Source organism: Pristis pectinata, chromosome 11, assembly GCF_009764475.1.
Source record: "Pristis pectinata isolate sPriPec2 chromosome 11, sPriPec2.1.pri, whole genome shotgun sequence".
NCBI lineage: Eukaryota > Metazoa > Chordata > Chondrichthyes > Rhinopristiformes > Pristidae > Pristis > Pristis pectinata.
In genome coordinates this window covers 14,041,150-14,058,896 of record NC_067415.1, presented here as the reverse complement: position 1 = coordinate 14,058,896, position 17,747 = coordinate 14,041,150, and the positions used below count along the sequence as shown (strand labels likewise).

At 43.1% G+C, this 17,747-nt stretch overlaps 1 protein-coding gene across 1 annotated transcript in view; it reads right to left on the bottom strand.

The window, feature by feature from the left end:
- Positions 1–17,747, bottom strand: part of oca2 (oculocutaneous albinism II) — a 328,581-nt gene that overhangs the window by 127,005 nt on the left and 183,829 nt on the right. The window contains exon 15 of the mRNA XM_052026515.1: positions 531–663. Within this exon, the coding sequence (XP_051882475.1) occupies positions 531–663 (133 nt within the window). The remainder of the gene's footprint in view (positions 1–530; positions 664–17,747) is intronic.

Sequence of the window (17,747 nt, the reverse complement as noted above, 5' to 3'; positions counted from 1 at the left end):
ATAGAGAAATGGAGGGCTATGTGGGAGGGAAGGGTTAGATAGATCTTAGAGCAGAAATGTCAGCACAACATTGTGGGTTGAAGGGCCTGTACTGTGCTGTAATGTTTTATGTTCTATATCTCATAAACTTCTATCAGGTAAGGAAGGAATTAAGGGAAATTTAAGGAAATGAAGGCCAGCTGATCTTCCAGTTCAAAGACTCCCCAGTTATACTTCAGGATTTCCCAACATCAGAACCAGTCCCCTGCCTCCTTCCTGAACTCCAGCTCTGTTAACATCAGTGGCATTATCAAAAATCAACAGAATCAAGCAGACCCTGCGATAAAAAGTTTCTAGTAACGCTTCCAGATCAGTGCATCAATGTCAGGATCTGGCTGCAATGACACAACTTTGTCAAATAACTTGCTGACAACCATTATTTGATTTCATGTACCCGAAAACCATGGATGGCAGCTGGCAGGTAACACTCTGCCTCTTAACCTATTTCTCATAAAGGAAATACTCAATAAAAATGTCATAAAAGTACTCACCCATAATCTCACTTGGTTCCTTGTTGTAGAGCTTTTTGTTCCAATAAAGTAGTCTCAAGAAGGGAAAGGACACCAGAAGGACCAAGATAATTCCAACAAACATGTGTCCTGTGAATGCTGCAAAGTGCAGACCCTGTGGTGGTGGGGGGGGGGGGGGGGCGGGGGGGAGGTGGCAAAAAAAAAAGATTAAAGCAAAGGTCAAGTGATGCCAGAAACCTTCAAGGTGGCAATTTGCTCAGCACAAGAATAATTTACCACTTTTATACAGAATATTTAATGTGCAACAATGGCCAAAGAACCTCACCAAGATGCAATCAGAAAATTAATCTCACCAAACAGAAGGAGGAGATATTGGTAGAAGCCAAAGAACATAAACAATGGATAATATAAGGTGTCACTAGTCAACCGTACGTCACATCGAGTCCACTGCACCATTCTGTAAGGTTATGGCTGTCCTTCTACCTCAGCTTGAACTTTTTCAACATATCTCAAAATCTCCTGACTCTTGAACTCCTAAAGGCAACCAAAGTAATCAATAACTGAATATCAACAAGCTACAAATACCAAAGATTTAAAATCCTCTGAGAGAAACCATCATGATCTGGAAATCACTGCCTCTGAGAGTGGGTTAAATAGTCAGTCAGGGTGTTCAGATAGGCATACCACCTCAGCAGTGAGCTCTGACAAAGGCCATAGACCCAAAAAGTTGACTATTTCTCTTTCCACAGATGCTGCCTGAGTGGCTTAGTTTTTCCAGCAGCTTTTTCTTTTTGTTTCAGATTTCCAGCATCTGCAAGTTTTTGATTTTCTTTCACTGCCCCAGCACTGCCCACCTACAACTTTATGCTCATTTGTCTGAATTGAGGGCCGGGAGTACAAGTAACAATTCGGCCAAGTAACAGTTAACAGTCGTGGGACGAAGAGATCACCACTCATTCTACTAACTTCTAGAGAAATCAGTCCAACTCCATTGAGTCTCTCTTCATAACATATCAATCTTGGAATCAGTTGAGTTAATCTTTGTTCAGTCATCAGTCATCCATCAGTGATATTAACTCAGCTCGTTTTTATTTCCCTCTTTTTTTCTTAATTTTTTCTCTGGAAGTGGAGGACATACCCAGCCTGACCTTCTGGGTATGGCCTCCTGCTCTGCATTTCGCAGCTCCCACATTCTTTTGTCTAGGTTCTTTTGTCTACGTTATCATCCTCTAACTGCTCCCATTCACTCATTGACCAGATGACCTTGTTTACAGATTATACCCATGGCCATCCCCATCGGAAACATCCCCCCCCCCCCACCCCTCCATGCATCCTTATTCCTTTAGCTCCTTTTCAGTTCTGACGAAGGGTCTTTGACCTGGGACGTTCACTCAGCTTCTCTTCCCACAGATGCAGCCTGACCTGCTGATTAGTTCCAGCATTGTCTGCTTTTGTTTGCAATCTTTGTGGCATCCCCTTCCAAAGCAGGTATATTCAACAAAACTCTAAATATGGTTTCATTAAACCCTTATATAACTGGAGCAAGACTTCCCTACTCCCAAACCCCTTCCATACCAATATATAATTTGGCTTCCTGATTGTTTATTGGATCTTCATGTACCTGCTTTGAGATTTTTGCAAGCCTCTCTGAATGTTCACCTTCTAAATATCCTCCTTTCCCCTTCTTCTTGGCAAAATGGATAACTTCACACTTCATATTCCATCTGACCTGTGGACAACTGTTCTTTTATCAACTGATGTTGTTATGACAAGCATATCTTGCAGATTTTATTATTGCTAGATTATTATGAAAAAGATGAGCTTCTGTGCAACAACTTTGAGTCAGTGGACTGGTCCATGTTCAAAGACTCAGCTGCCAGCCTAGATGAGTATGTCACCACCATCATGGACTTTATCAGCAAGTGTGTTGAGGACTGTTCACCAAAGAGGACAATACAGGTGTTTCCAAACCAGAAACCATGGATGAACCGGGAGATTCACTCCTTACTGAAGTCGAGGACTGCAGCATTCAAATCAGGTGACCCTGACCTTTACAAGAAATCAAGATACGACCTCCGGATAACTATCAGAGATGCCAAGAGACAATATCAGACAAAATAGAGTCCCAGACCAGCTGTCAGTTGTGGCAGGGCTTACATGACATAACAGGCTACAAACAAAGTCGGGCAGCATCGCCAACAACAGCGCATCCCTTCCTGATGAGCTTAACACATTCTCTGCAAGTTTTGAACAGAAGGGGATTGGTTTGTCACCACCCACCCTGACAGCCTCCAATGCGCCTGACCCCATGGTCATCATCGAGGACGTAAGATCAGTCTTCAAGAGAGCCAACCTGAGGAAAGCATTTGGCCCGGATGGTGTCCCTGGCCATGTGCTCAGATATTGTGCTGATCAGCTGGCAGGGGTACTTGCAGATATATTTCACCTCTCCTTGCTTCAATCTGAGGTTCCCAACTGTTTTAAGAAAACCACTATCATCCCGGTACCTAAGAAAAACAAGGTAATGTGCCTTAATGATTACCAACCAGTGCTCTGACATCCACCATCATAAAGTGCTTTGAGAGGCTGGTCATGGCACACATTTACTCCAGCCTCCTGGTAAACCTCGACCAACTGCAATCCGCCCACTGCTGAAACAGGTCTACAGTGGACACCATCTCCCTGGCCCTATACTCATCTCTGGAGCATCTGGACACCTAAGTTAGACTATTGGTTATTGACTACAGCTCTGTCTTCAGTACTATAATTCCAAGCAAACTCATCTCCAAACTCCAAGACCTGGGACTCAAAACCTCCTTCTGCCACTGGATCCTTGACTCTCTGACCAACAGACTGCAATCAGTGAGGATAGGTAGCAACACCTCCAGCACAATTATTCTCAACACTGGTGCCCCACAAGGCTGCATCCTCAGCCCACTACTCTACTCCCTATATACTCATGACCGCATGGCTAGATTCTGCTCTAACTCCATCTACAGGTTTGCAGATGATACCACCATAGTGGGCCGTATCTCAGATAACAATGTGTAGGAGTACAGGAAGGAGATAGAGAGCTTAATGACATGGTGTCATGACAACAACCTTTCCCTCAATGTCAGCAAAACAAAAGAGTTGGTCACAGCCTTCAGGAAAGGAGCGGTGCACATGCACCTGTCTACATCAATGATGCTGAGGTCGAGAGAGTTGAGAGCTTCAAGTTCCTTGGAGTGAACATCACCAATAGCCTGTCATGGTCCAACCATGTCAACTCCACAGCCAAGAAAGCTCACCAGCACCTCTACTTCCTCAGGAGACTAAAGAAATTTTGTATATCCCCTTTGACACGCACCAACTTTTATCAATACACCATGGAAAGTATCCTATCTGGATGCATCACAGCTTGGTATGGCAACTGCTCCGCCCGGGACTGCAAGAAATTGCAGAGGGTTGTGGACACGGCCCAGCACATCACAGAAACCAGCCTCCCCTCGATGGACTCTGTCTATATCTCTCGCTGCCTTGGTGAAGCAGCCAGCATAATCAAAGACCCCACCCACCTGGGACATTCTTTCTTCTCCCCTCTCCCATCAGGCAGAAGATACAGGAGCCTGAGGACACATACCACCAGGCTCAAGGACAGCTTCTATCCCATGGTGATAAGACTATTGAACAGTTCCCTTATACAATGAGATAGACTCTTGACCTCACAATCTACCTTATTATGACCTTGCGCCTTATTGTCTACCTGCACTGCACTTCTTCTGTCTATGACACTTTACTCTGTATTTTATTATTGTTTTTTACCCTGTACTACCTCAATGCACTGTGTAATGAATTGATCTGTACGAACGGCATGCAAGGCCTTGGTACAAGTGACAATAGTAAACCAATACCAATACCGATGACTATCTATTCTTGTCTGCATGAACCTTCAATGTTAATTCTTCAATCTTTTGAAGAATTCTTGTCTGCATGAACCTCTAATTTTTTTTTACGCAGAGACATAGAATCATAGATTCATATAGCATGAAAACAGGTCCTTCAGCCCACTGTAGATGCAAGAAATTGCAGATGCTGGACTCTGGAGCAACAATCTGCTGGAAGAACTCAGTGTGTCAAGCAGCATCTAGAACATAGAACATAGAACACCACAGCACAGTACAGGCCCGTCAGCCCACAAAGTTGTGCCGACATTTTATCCCGCTCTAAGATCTATCTAACCCTTCCCTCCTACATAGCCCCCTATTTTCCTATCATTCATGTGTCTATCTAAGAGTCTCTTAAATGTCCCTAATGTATCTGCCCCCACAACCTCTGCCGGCAGTGCGTTCCACGCACCCACCACTCTCTGTGTAAAAAACTTACTCCTGACATCCCCCTTATACCTTCCCCCAATCACCTTAAAATTATGTCCCCTCGTGTTTGCCGTTGTTTCCCTGGGAAAAAATCTCTGACTGTCCACTTGATCTATGCCTCTGATCATCTTGTACACCTCTATCAAGTTACCTCTCATCCTCCTTCTCTCCAAAGAGAAAAGCCCTAGCTCGCTCAACCTATCCTCATAAGACATGCTCTCCAATCCAGGCGACAGACTGGTAAATCTCCTCTGCACCCTCTCTAAAGCTTCCACATCCTTCCTATAAAGAGGTGACTAGAACCGAACACAACACTCCAAGTGTTGTCTAACCAGAGTTCTATAGAGCTGCAACATCACCTTGCGGCTCTTGAACTCAATACCCCGACTAATGAAGGCCAACACACCATACGCCTTGTTAACAACCCTATCGACCTGTGTGGCAACCTTGAGAGATCTATGGACATGGACCCCAAGATCCCTCTGTTCCTCCACAGTGGGTTGAGCAGCATCTGTGAGAGGAAAGGAATTGTTGATGTTTCAGGTCGAAACCCTGAATTGGGACTGGCCATCTCACCTCTCTACTCTCAGTCCTGATGAAGGGTTTTGATCCGAAACGTCAACAATTCCTTTCTTCCCACAAATGCTGCTCAACCCACTGAGTTCTTCCAGAAGATTGTGTGTTCCTTCAGCCCAGAGTCCACACCACACCATCAAGCATCCACTTACACTGATCCTTATTTATTCCCTCAGTATTCCCATCAAGTCCACATAGATTCTGCCTCTCACCTACACTTTAAGGGCAATTTACAGTGGCCAATTAACCTACCAGCCCACATGGCTTTGGAATGTAGGAGAAAACCAGAGCATCCAGAGGAAACCCATGCATTCAAAGGGATAATGTGCAATCTCCCTACAGAGAGCACTAAAAACTGTTTTCCAATTCTATATACATTTGTGCATATGTTGAATATTGGGGAACTAATCAGCTGTAGGTGGACATCACAGTCTTTGGACCCTTAAAGTTGCCATAGAGCTATAGACCAATACAGCATAGGTACAGGCCCTTCGGCCCAACGAGTCCATGCCGACCACGTTGTCCACCCAGCTGGTCCCAGTTTCCTCCGTTCAGCCCATAACCCTCAAAGCCCCACCCCTCCATGTACCTATCCAAGTACTTCTTAAATGATACTATTGTACCTGCCTCAACCACTTCCTCGGACAGCTCGTTCCATATACCCATCACTCTCTGTGTGAAAAAGTTGCCCCTCCAGGTCCCTTTTAAATCTTTCCCCTCTCACCCTAAATTATGCCCCCTAGTTTTGGACTCCCCTTCCCTGTTCTCCCCCGACATCTTCACTCTTATTTGCTGGCACCAGCAGCCATTTCGTTTTTATTCCTCTCCTTGCCTAGCCTAAAACCAAATCTCTTTCCTAACAGGGGGCACAGCAATGGTTAAATTCAGAGGCCTGGATTACTGATAAAGAGATGGGAATACGTACCTCACTATAACACCTGGGAAATTTAAATTCAAATGATTAAAAATAAATTTGGAACTTTTCACAAAAGCTAATGTAATTCACTTCCCAAAAGGGGTAAGATTGTGGTTATGTTACTGGAGTTACAATCCAGAGGATTGGACTAATAAGCCAATGGCAATACTTCACAATGCAGCACAGTAGCTGAGGATTTTTCATAACCCTCGATCAGAAAGCTGGTATCAGTATTGTGCCCAGGAAAGTATCAGATTGTTGTTAAAAGAAGTTCTCTGATTCAATAATGTATGGCAGAGAAGGATATCCATGACTGGTCTGGACTGTATGTTACTTCAGACTCACTCTTAACTGGTTTCCAAATCACTTGGTTCAAGGGCATTAGGGATGGACAGTAAATATTAGCATGCCCACATCCTTTGCCTCAGAGCTTTAGCACAAAGAACAAACTGCTGGAGGAACTCAGCAGGTCAGGCAGCACCTGTGAAGGGAAATGGACAGTGGACATTCAGATTCCAGCATCTCTTGTGTCTTCAGAGCTCTAGTGACCAGGATTCAGTGCGGACGTCTGGTGCTGTCTGTGTGGAGAATGCATATTCTCCCTGTGGATGTTCTCCTGTATGCCAAATACATGCTTAATTGCCTTTGGTGCGTAGGTGGGTGGTAAAATCTGGGAGGTGATGGGAGTATGGGCAGAATAAAATGAAATTAGTTCAGGATTTGTTTGAGGGAGGTACATTAGCATCATTTAATTGCCACTTAAATGGGTACATGGATGGTAAAGATTTTAAAGGATATGGGCCAAACACAGGCAAATGGGAAGAGAGATGAAAATCTTGGTCAGCATGGACCAGATGGGCCAAAGGGTCTGTCTCCATACTGTAAGAATCTATGACTCTATTTGTATAGATGGGTACTTCATGGTCAGTACAGACTCAGTGGGCTAAAGGGTTGGTTTCCGAGTGCTATGATTCTACTATATTTCACCATATTAAGAATGCTCTACTAATTCGGATAATGTTGAAAGCACAAGCTAGCAGCTTAAACTTCTGCCCCAATACACACATTGTGTCATGCTTTGGGTTAGAGGAAACATTACTTCAAATGTTTCAAATCAATGAAAAGGAATAAAGAACTGAATTTATACACAGAACCCTCCATGAATTCAGAAAGTTCTCAAACTCCTAACACCATTTAAGTTCCGTTTTTAATGTAGGTAATGCAACAATTAACTAACTTGTGTGCAGCAAACTCCTGCAAACAAATTGGTAAATGTGTTTACTATTGTCACATGTACCGAGGTGCAGTGAAAAACTTGTCTTGTGTACTATTCATACAGATCAATTCATTACACATTTCATTGAGGTAGTACAATGGATTCTGCCTACACTTCTCGCTGCCTTGGAAAAGTAGACAGCATAATCAACGACCCCTCCCACTCTACACATTCTCTCTTCTCCCCCCTTTCATCTGGCAGAAGATACAAAAGCTTACAAACAGCCACTACCAGGCTCAAGGACAGCTTCTATCCTGCTGTTATGAGACCCTTGAACAGACCTCTTGTATGTTAAAGATGAACTCTTGACCTCACAATCTACCTCGTCGTGGCCCTTGCGCCATTTTGTCTACCCGCACTGCAGTTTTACTGTAACTGTAACACTATATTCTGCAGTCTGCTTTTGCTTTTCCCTTGTACAACCTCAAAGTACTTATGTTTTGAAATGATCTGAATGGACGGCTTGCAAAACTAAGCGTTTCACTGTATCTCGATACATGTGACAATAATACCAATGTCTATCTCCATAAAATACTTCACCGGTAAACATTTAATTCCATCAAGTTGTTTTTAGTTGTTGTCTTCTTCAAAATGTAAGCATTTAAGGATTCCTTTCAAAAACAAAGTCAATCATTGCTTCAAGATACAGTAGCATTTACGATGATATTTTGTACTGGAGGCTGGGTCTTCACACAGCAGCCATGGTACTACTCTGCTGATTTCACCCTTTACTGAGATCCCTTGACCATTCGCAGGAATCAAACTGGCTAGTTAAATGTTTAAATAGCTATTAGACTGATAGACTGATATTAGCTAATAGACTGGCTATTTAACAAAACAAAAGAGCTGGTCATTGACTTCAGGAAAGGGGGCAGTGTACATGCACCTGTCTACATCAACGGTGCTGAGGTCGAGAGGGTTGAGAGCTTCAAGTTCCCGGGAGTGAACATCACTAATAGCCTGTCCTGGTCAAATCACGTAGAAGCCATGGCCAAGAAAGCTCACCAGCTCCTCTACTTCCTCAGGAGGCTAAAGAAATTCTGTATGTTCCCTTTGAAACTCACCAATTTATATCGATGCACTATAGAAAGCAACCTATCTGGATGCATCACGGCTTAGTATGGCAACTGCGCTTCCCAGGATTGCAAGAAACTGCAGAGAATTGTGGACACAGCACAGCACGTCACAGAAACCAGCCTCGCTTCCTTGGACTCTGTCTTTACCTCTCGCTGCCTTGGCGAAGCAGAGAACATAATCAAAGACCCCACTCACCCAGGTCATTCTCTCTTCTCTCCTCTTCCATCAGGTAAAAGATACAGGATCCTGAGGGCATGTACCACTAGGGTTAAGGACAGCTTCTATCCCACTGTAATAAGACTATTGAAAGGTTCCCTTATACGATGAGATGAACTCTGACCTCACCATCTACCTTGTTGTGACCTTTCACCTTATCGCACTGCACTTTCTCTGTAGCTGTGACACTTTACTCTGTACTGATATTGTTTTTACCTGTACTACCTCAATGCACTCTGTATTAACTCAATGTAACTGCACTGTGTAATGAATTGACCTGTACGATCGGTATGCAAAACAAGTTCTTCACTGTACCTCGGTACAAGTGACAATAATAAACCAATATCAATACCAATACTAATATTATAATAAGACTGCTCACCTCATTTTAGCCACCTTTTTAAATTTACCTCAGCTGTAGTGACAAGCGATATCTAGCCAGAGTGGAGATGATTGGAAAATTCCCCTGTCAATCTGATAACTACAATCTCTAAGTGTCTGGGATTGATTTTAGTTAAAAATCCACTTCGTTTTTGTGGAGGAATCACTCCAATGTTATTGAAAAAAATGCAGTAGCTTTCGTTTCCAAGTTCTATTTACTTCACTCTCTCAATGGGCTCTTTTTCAAGTCGAAAGTGGAGGGTTTAAGGTGAGAGAGGATAGATTTAAAGGGGATCTGAGGGGCAACTTTATCAGACATAGGTTGGTGGGTATATGGAACGAGCTGCCAGAGAAAGTGGTAGAGGCAGGTATATTTACAATGCTTAACAGACATTTGGACAAGTACATGGATAGGAATGGTTTAGGGGGATATGGGCCAAATGCAGCCAAATGGGACAAGCTCAGAAAGACACCTTGGTTAGCATAGATGAGTTAGGCTGAAGAGTCTGTTTCTGTGCTGTTTAACTCCATGTCTCCGTGACTCTGAAGGGCTTTGGCACAACTTCTCATCCAAAAAAAAATGACACCTCTGTCAGTTCAGCACTCCCTCAGAGTCAGCCTAGATTCGGTTAACTCACATACAGCCAAGGACTGCTGGGCTAGAAATGCTCCCCCAAGGATTTATGATTCTTGGTGCATCTCACTGAGCAGAGGTGTTATATTCAAGCCAGGTGCTTCCTCGTGAGGAAGGAGAGGAAATTTACAAAGGCAAATAAATCATACAGCTCCCTGTGGTTCCTAGCCCACGTCTGAAGAGCAACAGGAGCCTTAAAGCATACTGTTCCACTGCTTGGCCATGTAACAAAGGGGTTTATTAAGACTGGGTTTCAAACTGCAATATTAATTTTTATACTACTACCCTGATACACATAAAGCAGGTGGCACACAAAGGAAGGGAGTAGCAGCAGCCTCCCATCTGTCATAGAGTCATAAAGTCATACAGCACAGAAACAGGCCCTTCAGCCCAACTCATCCATGCCAACCAAGCTGCCTAACTGAGCTCGTCCCATTTGCCTGCATTTGGCCCATATCCCTCTAAACCTTTCCTGTCCATGCACTTGTCTAAGCATCTGTAATTGTACCCGCCTGTACTACTTCCTCTGGCAGCTGGTTCCCACCACCCCCCTGTGAAAAACCTGCTCCCTGGGTCCTCTTTAAATCTTTCCTCTCTGTCCTTAAGTCTATGCCCTTTAGTTTTGGACTCCCCTACCCAGGGAAAAAAGACTGTGACCATCCACCTTTGTCATGCTCCTTAGGAATTTATAAATCTCTATAAGGTCACCCCTCAGCCTCCTTCGCTCCAGGGAGAACAGTCCCAGCCTATCCAGCCTCTCCTTATAACTCAAGCCCTCTAGTCCCAGCAACATCCTTGTTAAGCTCTCTAACTTAATCAAGATGGTAAGGGAAGAAAAGGTGGGGAAGAAGGGAAGAATAAGATGGAGAAAGGGAAAAGGAAGAAAGGAGAGAAGGAGATGCAAAGAGCAAAAAAAGGAAGTGCTTAGAATCATTAATGACTTCAGGATGTCCCTGATGTCTTTGCAGGCAATGAAAATCAGTGAAATGTTGGACTACAGTGCACAGTGTTGGTCATCCTGTTGTAGGAAAGACATCACCAAACTGGAAAGAGTTCAGAGAAGATTTACGATGATGCTGCCAGGATTCGAGGGCCTGAGTTATAGGAAGAGGTTGGACAGGCTAAGACTTGATTCGTTGGAATGTGGACGATTGAGGGGTGACCTTATAAGACATATAAGATCGTGAGGGGTATAGATAGGGTGAGCGCACACAGTCTTTTTCCCAGGGAAGGGCAACTAAAAACTAAAGGGCATAGGTTTAAGGTGAGAGGCGAAAGATCTGAAGAAGTCCTGAGGGGCAACTTCTTCACGCAGAGGGTGGTGCATATACAGAATGAGCTGCCAGAGGAAGTGGGTGAGGCAGGTACAATAATAACATTTAAAAGACATGGACAGGAAGGGTTTGGAGGGATATGGGCCAAACGCGGGCAAATGGTACTAGCTTGGTGGGCACCATGGTCGGCATGGATGAGTTGGGCTGAAGGGCCTGTTTCCGTGCTGTATTACTCTATGACTCTAGATGTGGCTTTAAGCTTTTTCAGAACCATTCTAGCATCATAGTGACATAGAGTCATTGAGTGACACAGCACTAAACAGGCCCTTTAGGAAACCAAATCCATGCTGACCGTCAAGCACTCATTTACACCAATCCTACACTAATCCCATTTTTATTTCCCCCACATTCCCATAAATTCTCTCATTCTACCACTCACCTACACACTAGGAGCAATTTATGGTGGCCAATTAAGCTACCAAGCCAGACATCTTTAAGATGTGAGAGGAAACCAGAGTGCCAGGAAAGTGGTCACGGGGAGAAAGTGTGAACTCCACACGGACAGCACAGGAGGTCAGGATTCAACCTGGTCCCCTGGAGCTGCAAGGCAGTGGCTCAATTAGCTGTGCCACTGTGCTGTTCCTGCTCACACCCAGTCTGCCCAGCACAAACTGATTTCAGGGTATCTGTTACAGTAAATCAGAGTAACATTTGGTTAGCAGACCGATCTTGCTCCTGAGTGCTAATCAGTAACCTCTGCCAAAATGCTTGCATGTATAGGAAGTCAGGAGAGGAGTGAAGAAAAATGGCAAAGAATTACTGTAAAGACTGGTGTGTAAGTCTACTTTACAGGAATTTTAAGAAGGTGCTAAATACAGGGGAGCGTGAAGGGTGGGCAACTTGTACTCTGCTGCAAACTATATGCCAGTGTTCGTCAGATAAAATTAGTCTTCATAGAATTCAACTTTTATTTTTAGGAAGTCATGGGCATGCAAAGTTGGCACCGGAAGCGTGGCGACACTTGCGAGCTGCCCAGAACATTCTGCGCAAAGGTGCATTTCACTGTGTGTTTCAATGTACATCTGACTTATAAAGATATCTTATCTCCTCCCCTCTCAATTTATCATTTCTGTCAAACTCCATACCTTGCCTAAACAATACAGTCAATAAAAGAATCCTCTTCTTACACGAATTATGAGCGCCCCTTACTTCAAAGTGTAATTACTCAGTAAGGAACACTACTGGATTTCAAAGTGAGGGGTGCGGAGTGTGAGGTGGTGTTTGGAAGGGGGATTATTGGAGGCTGTAAGTGGAAGTCTCAGACTCACTGTAATGGCAAAGAGTTTCCGAAAAAAAATAGGAAAATGAAATCCTTTCAATTCTTTAGGGAAATCGAGTTACGTTATGGCACATTATTCAATTATACTCCCTTGTTCCTTGTTGAATGATACCCATGGAGAGAAATGTGCATCACCTTTGAGCTGTTAGATGCTGTGAATCTGTTAAGAAGCTCACTGTTAAATCCGGTGTGAGATGCATTTCCCAGATGTAAGGTAGATTTTGTTCTTTATTATATAATCTCCAGTGCATAGATACGTAGAAACCCACAAAGAAGGTACAGAAGTAATTAAATTGTTAGAGGTATATTACCTCAAGATTAAAAATTTAAACCTCAAATGCTTGTGGCTAGTCCCTAGATTTGTCTGTAATGAGTAACAATTCTATCCTCAAGTATAATCACATGTAGGTCTTCTGCCTTAATTGTTTCTCTCTTCCCTCATGTTTCCACATCCTTATGTTCCTATAATATTTCCATGTGGCAATATTTCACATTTAAATGAGATCGATGAAGTCTCCAAATCCTCAGTGCATTATTCTACATCATCATATCCATAGCCTACTCACAAGACCTGCAAGAACTCCTACAATGCTTTTTCGTGAAAGGGTACTCTCTTAAGTATAGTATAGGCATATAGAGTAGGCAATTTATGGACAGCAAGCTCCCAGAAATAGTCAAGTCAAGTCGAGTTTATTGTCATGTGCATAGGTACAATGAAAAACTTGCTTGCAACAGCATCACAGGCAAGTAGGTTCAGATAGAATATAAATCATACATAAATTATACAAGACAGTGAAGAGAAAAAGACTGTGCATAAACAAGATACTAGTGCAAAAGAAAAACATAATCAGAGACAAGTTCATAGTGCAAGAGGTAGTCCATAGTGTTCTGTTGCTGAGGTAGGATTAGGTAGTATATTAGAAATAATATACGATAATGTCTGTTTCAGAATTTTTCATAATAACAAGAGGACTACCAGCTATTCTTATAAGAGAGGAATGCCTAAATCCACTTGAGAGAACAGGCAGAGCTTCAATTTAATATTCCATCAAACGACAACACTTCCAACAGTGCAGCATCGGGCGGCACGGTAGTGTAGCGGTTAGTGTAACGCTATTACTGCGCCAGCGACCCGGGTTCAATTCTGGCCACTGTCTGTAAGGAGTTTGTACGTTCTCCCCGTGTCTGCGTGGGTTTCCTCCGGGTGCTCCAGTTTCCTCCCACATTCCAAAGACATATGGGTCAGGAAGTTGTGGGCATGCTATGTTGGCGCCGGAAGCGTGGCGACACTTCTGAGCTGACCCCAGAACACTCTGCGCAAAAGGTGCATTTCACTGTGTGTTTCGATGTACATGTGACTAATAAAGATATCTTGATTTTTGCACTCTGAAGTTGGGGTTAAAGCAACAATCCTCAGATTCAAAGGTAAGAGTGCTACCAACTGAGCTACTGCTGATACAGACAATGATAAATTCATAGTCAGGTTTTCAAAGTAAGTACTCTGTTTTAATGCTGATGTGGCCCTTATAAGCCACCACTTTTCATTTCTCCTCCCTTTACATAGTCTGTGCCTCCCAACTTTAATCCTCACTTCTCTCACAAACATTGTTCCATAGAACCATAGAAAACTACAGCACAGAAAACAGGCCATTCGGCCCTTCTAGTCTGTGCCGAAACATTATTCAGCTAGTCCCATTTACCTGGCCCCAGCCCATACACCTCCAGACATCTCTCGTCCATGTATCTATCCAATTTACTCTTAAAAGTTAAGAGCGAACCCGCATTTACCACATCAGATGGCAGCCCATTCCACACTCCCACCACTCTTTGAGTGAAGAAGTTCCCTCTAATGTTCCCCCTAAACCTTTCCCTTTTCACCCTAAAGCCATGTCCTCTCACACAAACCCCCTCCCCTCACCTTTTTATACTGGCTATCTCCCCTCTACTACTTCAATCTAGGTGAAGGGTCTCGAACTGATACTTTGACTGTCCATTCCCCTCCATAAATGACCACTGAGTTCCTCCAGCAGTTTGTTTTTACTCCAGATTCCAGCATCTGCAGTCTCTTGTGTCTCCATATCGTCATTTACCAGACTTGTTTCCATCTTTAGTCACCCCATTATAGGAAGGATGTGGAGACTATGGAGAGAATGCAGAAGAGGTTTACCAGGATGCTGCCTGGATTAGAGGGCACATGCTATAAGGAGAGGTTGGACAAACTAAGGTTGTTTTCTCTGGAGTGGCAGAGGCTGAGGGGAGACCTGATAGATATTTGTAAAATAATGAGAGGAATAAATAAACGGTGGTATTTTTTTCCTAGCATCATTAGTTTAATTAGTTTGGCACAACATCATGGGCTGAAGGGCCTGTTCCTGTAATGTACAGTTATACTTAAATGCATATTGTGGATCCTGGTACATGAAAGCTCGGTTTCAAGTAACACCCCAGAGAGTCGAGCATGATACTGGGGAAGCGAGGCTCTCAGATGTGATGTTACACCAAAGCTCTATCTGGTGTATGAGGTAGATGTAGAATATTCTGCATGCCCTCTGTCTAATACTAGAGGGCATGCTTTTAAGAGAGGGAAAGTTCAAAGGAGATGTGCGAGGCAAGTTTTTTTTACACACAGAGTAGTGGGTGCCTGGAGTACGCTGCCGGGGTGATGGCAGAAGCAGATACAATAGAGCCATTTAAGAGGCTCTTAGATAGGCGCATAAATATGCAGAAAATGGAGGGATATGGACATTGCGCAGACTGAAGGGATTAGGTGTCATTAGTTTAATTAGTTTGGCACAACATCATGGGCTGAAGGGCTGTTCCTGTAATGTACAGTTCTGTTTAAACACATATTGTGGATCCTGGTACATGAAAGCCCGGTTTCAAGTAACACCCCAGAGAGTCAAGCATAAAACTGGGGAAGCGAGGCTCTCAGATATGATGTTACACCAAAGCTCCATCTGGTGTATGAGGTAGATGTAGAATATTCTATGGCACGATTTCACAGAATAACAGAAGAGCTATTCCTGGTTTCCAATTAGCATCCCTAAATAATAGGTTGGACATTATCACATTGCTGCTTGCAGGAGCTTGCTGTGTGCAAATTGGAATGCTGTGTTTCCAACATTAAACATCAACTATAATTTGAGAAATATTTAATTGGTTTTAAAAATAGTGTATGAAATCAGGTTGTGAAAACCATATGAAAACAAGCCTTCTTTATGTTACATAAAGGTGGTTAACTCATATGGAAAGCCAATGTCTGTATTGTACATGTATTAAGTTCTGCTCAATCACCTCTCGTGGTTTCAGTGACAGTTCCCAGTCTCCACTCTCCACAGTTCAAAAGTCCATGCTCTCATTTGCCATCCATGGCTTCCTTCTGGACAAACCCTCTATCCATCACACCTTTCTGCCTGTGCTTTTGATAGAAGGTGCATTGTTCCTTTCCCCAGTCCAATCTTCACGTTCTGTCATAGCACCTTAAGCCATAGCCGTCACAAATGCTTCCTACTTTCAAGTCCTTTCTTCAATCAGATCATTGGGTTCCATCCCTGACTTTACACCAACCTCTCCTCCATAGCCCGATGTCTCTCCAGAAACCCACCTTCCCAAGTTGTTCACAGCCCTGAGACACTAACGTGAGCATAAAGTAGAAATCAGCTGTGATCTAATTGAATGGCAGATAATACCTGAGGAGCAGAGTGGCATCCTGCTGTTCCATTGTTCCCTTGTTGTATTTGTAGCTTGTTTCTGGAAATTAGTTGACTCTACTCAGCTGTGCTGCACTCATGTAATATTAATTGACCTAAATAGCTTGTCATTTACCAGTCTTGTCTCCATATATAAATACAAAATGTGGATGGTGCCAGTGTTTTGAAAGCCTGCCCCTCCATTAATCATTCAGCACTACAACCCAAAAATTAGCAAATGTGGCATCATCAAGCTGCTGTCACAGTGAAGTAGTGAGCAGGTTTCTGAATTAAATAAGAAGAATAGAAGTTTCAAAGAATCCTTGATGCCTATTATCCAAATTCATAAAACCTTCCGGTCACTGGGATCACTGGAAAGTCTTAATTAGAATACATAATTGGATCATCTGCAAATGAGCATTTAAGATTGATTTCTCTGCATTGCCTGTAATTATCTGGTATTTAGTTATAGAGGCATAATTGCAAGAAAGTGATTAATAAATGAGGCAAACTTCCTTACCCAGAGAGTGGTTGAAAATGGAACACGCTGCCATTGGAATGGTTGAGGTGAAAACCATAGGTAAGGAGATGATGTCTAAGTACTTGGGAAAGAAAAGATTAGACTGATGGGACCAGATGACATATGGTGAGCAGTTAGTTTCAGGGAGGCTGTAAATACTGACCCAGACCAGTTGCGGTCTGTACCCACACTGTAGACTCAATGCAATGAGATGCTATGCAGTGAAAGCAAAAAAAGGTAAGGTAACATTTTAAAAGGGGGGTCTCACCAGCAGCCCATTGAGCCAATCCTTCTATGCAAGACTCCTCTGGAAAGTTGATTTACTTGGGAGTGCCCGGCTCAAGAGTCTTAAGCAACCACTGTAACCAATGGACAGAAACTGTGTACAATAAAGGACCAGTTTCACAAAACTAGGTCCCCAGGTCATAGATGTCTGAAATGTGCCCAACCCTATATTGAGCTGGGTAGTTTTTCAGGCATCCCTGGTGGTCACCTAAAATTTAAACAAGGCCCGTAGCATGAATGAGCTTCCACAAGTCCAGTTTAGCTAAGCATTGCAGGAGTCAGGTCTGACCCACCCTGATTGTGGACCAACAACTAATTATAAAAGGAAGCAACATAAAACAGAGAGAAAAAGCTAAAGAATACACAGAGCAGAAAGTAGAGACTCAAAGAGAAAGAACAAAAAGCAAAGCAAAATGAGGAAGAAAAGAGGTGAATTTCTGATTGTATCTAGTTAATTTCTCATCCTACTTTGTCCCACAGAAGTGCTGTATTGTTTTGTTTCTGTTGAATATCCCTGCAAGAACTATAATTATCCCAGTTCTCTCTGCAGTACTATTATATTTCCAGTATCACCATCCAGGAGGATTTCAGAAAACTCCTCCACTTACCTCCATTATCCAATATCTTCCAGTTTTCCTTTGGTTATAGAAGAGATAAGATGCAAGACAAAAATACATAAGATAAAGGAAATTAAAATAAT